Source organism: Elephantulus edwardii, unplaced genomic scaffold, assembly GCF_000299155.1.
Source record: "Elephantulus edwardii isolate Elephantulus edwardi_28Jun2011 unplaced genomic scaffold, EleEdw1.0 scaffold00121, whole genome shotgun sequence".
NCBI classification, from domain to species: domain Eukaryota; kingdom Metazoa; phylum Chordata; class Mammalia; order Macroscelidea; family Macroscelididae; genus Elephantulus; species Elephantulus edwardii.
In genome coordinates this window covers 7,279,076-7,286,027 of record NW_006399871.1, presented here as the reverse complement: position 1 = coordinate 7,286,027, position 6,952 = coordinate 7,279,076, and the positions used below count along the sequence as shown (strand labels likewise).

Genomic DNA, 6,952 nt, shown 5'->3' with positions numbered 1-6,952 from the left:
AGTCCTTGATCCTCTGCAGCAAGTGCATGAGGTCCTCCTCAGTTTCAGCAAGCAGGGTTGTATCAACTGCATAACACAGATTATTAATAGATCTTCCACCAATCCTGACGCCACACATCTCCTCATAGAGCCCAGCCTCCCGGAAAATCTGCTCTGCATACAGGTTGAAAAGGTATGGAGACAGGACATACCCCTGGCATACACCCTTCCCAATTTTGAACCATGCAGTGTTACCCTGCTCTTCTACTGTATATTTCTAAAAACAATCTTGGGAGCCTCTCTGAGGTCTCCATTGCTCTCTGACTTTTCACAGGTTAAGTACCTCCAAGCTCTCAGGACTTGGAGAGCTAGCTATAAGCCATTCGTGCACCTGAGCCTTGTTCATCCCGCTTCTTTAAAACAGCTCCTTTCTTGAACTACTTTGTGCCATTAGGTAAGCCATTTCATCTTTTGTGGGGGGGGGCTAAAGCTGAAAAAAAAAGGGACAGATTCAACGTTGACTCATTTTTCTGTTCAACAGATCTTTCTTGGCACTTGATGAAATTGGGCCTAGGAGATGATAGACGTGGGGTGGACCCAAGAATGAACGTCCAGGACGCAGTTCGTCCTCTGGGAAGGTAAAATCCAATAATAGCGGGCAGGTACATGAACAGGTGCCTTAGGGAATGAAGGCCTTGCCCTCTGTCAGTATCCATGCATTCTTACTGGGTGCAAAGCAAAGAGTGGCTGGTGGGAGGCGCAGCGTGGGGGAGAGGTTTGCATAGGAGCCTTTCTCGGCAGCCTCTGCTCCCCCTGGAGTGCAATAGCGGCGCCCCCGGGGGAGGTGGGGGTCTCGGCTAGACTGGCCTCCCCCTCCCTCCAGCTCTGGGGGAGGGGGAGGAGGACCACCGAGACGCGACGCTCTCCGCGGTCCTAGAGAAGCTGGGGCGCCCGGAGCGCGCGTGTCCCTCTCCCAGCGCGGGGCGCGGGCCGCTGTGCGGTGTCCGCGGGTCCCCTCCCTCCCCAACCTCGGACCCCCGTGGGCTCTGCTTCTGCTCGTCTTCCCGGAGGACGGCCCCGAGCCATGGCGACCGCGCCCCTGGCGAGCGCGTCCCGCCCAGGCCCTGCCCACGAGCCGTCCGGGGAGGAGCGCGCGGTGAGTGCGGGGCCGCCGGGGAGCGGACGTGGCCCTGCCCGGGCTCCGGGCCCCGAGGAGAGGCGGAGAGGAGGCCCGGGGCGGCGGCTGGGAAATGGAGGGGCGCCCCGGAGTGAGGGCCCCACGGGGCATGCAGGGTGCAGGCGGAGTCTGACACCCAGACCGGTGTCTGCAGGGGGAGGAGATGCACCTGCTCCTGCTGCTTGTTGCTGTGCGCTGTGAACCGACCCGCAGCTCACCCGCCAGCGGGTTTTCAGTGTCCAGCTGTCTCCCTCAGAGCTGCTGCTGGATTTGAACCCTGTGGCTTTAGGATTGCAGCGCAGCTTCTTAGCTACCCGAGGGCAAAGGCAGTCACAGCGCTGTGGGTAGCGGCCAATGGCCAAAATTTTAAAGAGTTCGATTGCACAGATGAGGTTTAACCAGATCAGGTAATATTTGAGGTGCGCCTCGATATGAATAGGGGTTTGCAGGTGCAGGAGGAAGGGAGAGGGAGCCGCAGGTGGGAAGGCGCAGAACTGGCTGATAAACAGTTTGGCTTCTTAAGACGATGCTGAAAAGACAGAGGACAAGGGTGGTAGTGGTGAGAGAGGATCCTGGACAGGTGAGCTGGAATCTGGACTTTATTAAATAGATGGGTTAGCTGGATGGAGGTCTTTGTGCTCTACACAAAACAGAACAAAACAACCCCCCAAACCCACAACACACCCTCCCCTAAAAGAAACCAGTTTATTGTTTTAAGTCTAAACTGACCCATTCCTGACCAGTGGATTCTTCAGAGGTTACATAGGACGCAGGAGAACATTGCAGAGCACCTAGTGAATTACAAAACCACTGGTGCTTGGGTTGGTGGCACAAGAGCTGGATAAATGGCTGTGAGAACTTTGTAGGGTAAGGGTTGACGTGTAATGGACCAGAATCAATACTTTCTTAGTCTGGAGACAGAAAGCCTGAATTACAGGATTTGCTATAATACAGGAAGTTCAAGGAAGCCCTGAGAGCAATAGGTTAACACTGTGCTTTTTAAGGAATACTATTAAAGGAAAGGAAATAAAGGTTCAAGCTCTCAAATATAGAGGAAAAGGGGGACAGGGAGACTGGGGCATGGGAAGTCAGTGTGGTGGGATTTTTTTTCAGTGGAACCATTGAGGATAAAGGATACAGTAAAGTCAGACTTAAGATCGGTCCTGTTGAATATGGTATACAGGACAATCTGAACTTGGCTGTTGTCAAAGACTAGGAGGGAGAGAAGAAAGAGGGTGATTCTTCACAGGGGAAGGAGGGACAAGGGAGTGAAGGCAGAAAGGAATGTGGCACAGTAGGAGTGAGCCGGAAGGTCAAATAGACCTGGGTTCTGTTTCAGTATCTGACTTCTGGGAAGTTCGTCAGCTCCTTAGTTTTCCTCTTGTATGAAATGGATCTAGTGCTTTCTTCCTAGACGATGGGTCTTAAACAATAAAGTGCTGCCACAGGCTCCGTTAACGAGACTTGTCAAACATTGGTGGCCTCTGAAGAGAGCACACTGGAGAAGAGATGGGATCGTTCTTTTGAGCAGAAAAATGGAAAGGGATAACTTTTTGCAGAGATTCATTTAAAAAGTTGAGAGATTGTATGCTGAAAGATGAAAGACACCAGAAAATTGGCTGTTGGTATTTTGTATCTTTTTTTTTAAGTAAGAAATGAAATCTGTGGAATACCCTGAAATGTTTAGGATCCAGGAACCCTATGGGCTTCCCCGTTGGTACCTCTTAATGTCCTGTCTGTCCCTTTATTTTAAGTCTGAGGCCTGAGGTTGCCCTTTGGCATTTAAACATCTGTCGTTTCAGGAATCAGTGACCTTTGAGGATGTAGCTGTGTACTTCTCCGAGAATGAATGGACCAGCCTGGCCCCTGCCCAGAGGGCTCTGTACAGGGATGTGATGTTGGAAAATTATGGGACCATGGTTTCCCTGGGTAAGAGTCTTTCCCTTTGGCCTCTGCCATTAAGAGTTTCCGCACTCCTTCTACTTAAGAAATCCAAGTGTCTTTGATAATCCTGAGCTGAGTAGTAACTACAGGCTCTTGGGCTCTTAATGGCTGGACCTTAGAGGTTGCTGAGAAGTGGACAGTTCTAATGTCAATTTGGACCTCGTGTAAGGCTTCCTAGATATGCCTAGCCCCCAATGGGCTCAGTGGGACAAGAAGAGATTCCTGAGACTCCACTGAGCTGTCAGTTCTCTACTTCTGTAGGGTAGTACTGAACATTTTCATACAGATGTCTGAATTTTAAACATCTATGAGCTAGAGGATAATAAGAAAGCTTAGTTTCTCAATGAGTGAAACCATCCCTTTGTCCAGAATCAGGATGTTACTGACCTCCTCTTATTTATTCTGCCCGCTTCCTGACTTTTGTGATCTGCCTGGCCCTCTTCCCTGGATCTCCCGCCCCTTGTCCTTTCTTGTTCTCCCCCTGATATTTGCCTTTCCGCTTCTGCATCAGAAGACAAAGATCTGGAGGGAGTCTTGGGGTTGCTCTGTGACTCTGCTCGCATGCATGTCCCCTTTCTTTCCCCTCAAGCAGCATTTCCACTTCCCAAACCTGCTCTGATTTCCCAGCTGGAAGGAGGAGAAGCACCATGGTTCTCCCATCACCAGGGAATTCTGTTTAGAGAAGGCTTGAGGAGCATCTTCTCAGGTGAGTGGGACACATCTGCCGATCACCTGACCACCTCCCTTGTCTTACGCTTTGAAGTGTTGTAAGTTTGTACTCTTTACAACTCCGTCTTGTCCTGATTCTTTTACTGTGTGAATTTCACCTTCAAAGGTCAAGTGAAGTAATTCTTAGATGTTAAAGAAGTTATCATGAAAACTTGCTTAAGTTTCTTTTACAGTGTTCTTGACATTTTTGAACGGATTGTGTGGATATTTTTTTGTCTCATTGGAAATTGATGGACTTGCAACTTCCCTGTACCATTATTTCCTGACTTTCATATGCTTCTCTCTCTCAACCATACTCTGTCACATCTGTCTCTGTTCTTGTAATAAGCGTCACTTCTCGAATTGAACTGGCCTTATTTGTGTCTTAACCCTGGCAGGACATCCATATCTAAAGCCGCCTGTGGTCTCTCAGCTTGAACAGGTGAGAGGGTCACTGGACCTGAAGCTGCATGGAGAGAATGAAAGCCCAGTTAACACCGGTATGTGAGAGGGACATGAGTGCTTCCCCCCACCCCCCGCCCCGGTCACACATTTTTCTCTGCCTTGCCTTTGTAAAATATTAAAAATCCATTTTACCACTCATGTTCTAAGTGATACTCCAGCAACTTCCATGTCAAACTCAATGAACTTAAAATGGCTCTTTTATTCTAGAATCAAACTGAGTACATGACATACCCATCTAGCCAATATGGCCAACTGATTTATTTTTCTAATATAATTGCTCTATTTTGCTCATTTTATTAGTTGTGGTGATGGTGTTGTTACGTTCTAGCAGGGATTAAAAAACCAGTAAGCCATTGTGGCTATCCTGGAAGAGTTCACAGGCTGATGAGATAATCATATATGTAAATGGATTGTGTGTGTGTGTGTGTGTGTGTGTGTGTGTGTGTGCCATCAAATCAGATCTGACTGATACAGGAGGAGATTGTCCCTCCTTCTCCAGCAGATTCAAACTGCTCACCTCTGAGACTGCAGTGCCGCTTCTTGCCACTAGGCCATCAGAGCTCTCCAGTAAATGGCTATTTTTAAAAAATGATGCCCTAACAGGTATGAATAGGTACTTTGGAATCAAAAGGGAGAGACTCTTTGCCCAACTCTTTCTGAAATTGTGGGGCATACATTTTCCATGCTGGGCTTGGTGATTGGATTGAGATGACTATATTTCCTTAGCTTAGCTTCCTCAGGTTTATATAGAAATTCAAGTCCCCTGCCCGTTCTTCTTCTCATAGTACATAAATTGGACTAACTACCTAAAAGGAAATCTGACTTGACCTCACTTGGCTTCAACGCAACTATTCCCTAAGAGCCTTCCTGCACTCCATCTGATAGCAGTCACATCTCCTAGAGGTTCTCTGTCTAGTTTCTGCCTTTGATTTACTCTCTGTAAGTTAGTCTTGCTATGCCATTTTCTCCTAATATAAGACACAGGGGTGACATTTGAAGAGAAATGCACATGTTATTACAACTTGGTGGGCAGTGATGACATTTGCAGCTTTGATTTCTTTCTGCAGGTATACTGAAGAGTGGAAAAGAGGATTTTATTCTGAAGCAGGAATTTTTTCAGGAGGCACGCAGCCGTAGGAGTATATCAGGTAGTCTCCGGTGCTATGGCTCCCAGGAAGTCTGGTTTGGAAAAACCCATGAAGGAGGAAAAAGCCCGTTGCAGGGAAGATGGTCCAGCGGGCAAAGCGTGGAGAGCCTTGCAAGTGATATTATAGAAGTGATTGTCAAGGACGAGGTGGTAGAAAAACATTCAGACTCTGCTGGTCTCAGTACCCACCTTACTGCATGTCAGAGAATTCTAAGCGAGCAGCTGTGCTGTAAATGTGAAGATTGCGGCAAATGCTTTTATCAAAACGAAGACTTTGTTCAACATCAGAGAACTCATAATAAAGACAAAGTCTACGGATGTAAGGAATGTGGGAAGGTTTTCCGTTTTCGATCCCACTGCATCGCCCATCAGAGAATTCACACTAGGGTGAAACCCTACGAATGTCAAGAATGTGCTAAGGCCTTTGTTTGGAAGTCAAACCTGATCAGGCATCAGAGAATACATACGGGAGAGAAACCTTTTGCGTGTAAGGAATGTGGGAAGGGCTTTAGTCAGAACACAAGCCTCATACAACATCTCCGAATCCACACGGGGGAGAAACCTTACACGTGTAAAGAATGTGGGAAAAGCTTTACTAGGAACCCCGCCCTTCTTCGACATCAGAGAATCCACACCGGAGAGAAGCCTTATGAATGCAAGGTCTGTGGAAAGGGCTTCATGTGGAACTCCGATCTTGCTCAGCACCACAGAGTCCACACAGGGGAGAAGCCTCATGAATGCACTGAGTGTGGGAAGAGCTTCATTTGCAAGGCACACCTTATCAGGCATCACAGGATCCATACTGGAGAGAGACCGTATAAATGCAATGACTGTGGAAAGGCCTTCAGTCAGAATTCTGTCTTAACAAAGCACCAGAAGCGCCATACTAGAGAGAAACCCTTTAACGTGGACATCGCTCATCTTCTTGAACTTTCAAGAATGCAGAATGGTGATACTTGTTTATAATTCTCATGCAACGGGAGCCCCAGGGAGAGAATGAGATAAGCTTTCATAATTTTACTCTTAATCAGCCTGTTAGCCAGTAATCCCATGTCTCTTCTCCTGACTAGCTACCTAGTTCTCTTAACAAGAATGGCCCCTCTGTCCAGCCATGTGTCCTCCAACCACTGTTCACTTCAGCGCCTAGAATGTGTTAGGTACTTTCCATGTTAGGTACTTTCCATTATTTAATTTTTAAACACGGTGCGTACTCATTCCTGTTTTATAAATGAAGAATCAATGGGTACAAGATTTTCTTCTAAAACACGTCCAAAATTACTCAGCTAATAAGTGATAAGAGTTGATATTGAAACTGGGCCTGACTCCCGAGTTCACATTCTTTATTTAATTGTGAATGTTCCTTACCTTTGCCTGTTTTTATTTGCTCAAGTTTTCCTGGGCTAAAAGTTTCCCTTGATCTGAGATCTAGCTCCTTCATCTAAACAGACTTCTTTTTTAAAATTTTTTAAAAGTATTTTTTTTTGTTTGTGTACTGTCAAATTGGATCTGAGTGGTACAGGAGGAGACTGTCC

The 6,952-nt window shown here is 47.1% G+C and overlaps 2 protein-coding genes across 2 annotated transcripts in view; one reads left to right on the top strand and one right to left on the bottom strand.

Annotated features, from left to right (window-relative positions):
- LOC102850610 (60S ribosomal protein L31-like) overlaps positions 1-385 on the bottom strand; it is a 10,790-nt gene extending 10,405 nt beyond the window's left edge. Inside the window, exon 1 of the mRNA XM_006893060.1 lies at positions 323-385. Coding sequence (XP_006893122.1) covers positions 323-385 — 63 coding nt within the window. The remainder of the gene's footprint in view (positions 1-322) is intronic.
- Positions 386-3,051: 2,666 nt separating this feature from the next.
- ZNF662 (zinc finger protein 662) lies at positions 3,052-6,386 on the top strand. The gene is made up of 4 exons (XM_006893059.1): positions 3,052-3,085; positions 3,690-3,806; positions 4,207-4,308; positions 5,341-6,386. Exons 1-4 carry the CDS (start codon positions 3,052-3,054, stop codon positions 6,384-6,386), a joined length of 1,299 nt encoding a protein of 432 aa, XP_006893121.1.
- Positions 6,387-6,952: the final 566 nt, after the last annotated feature.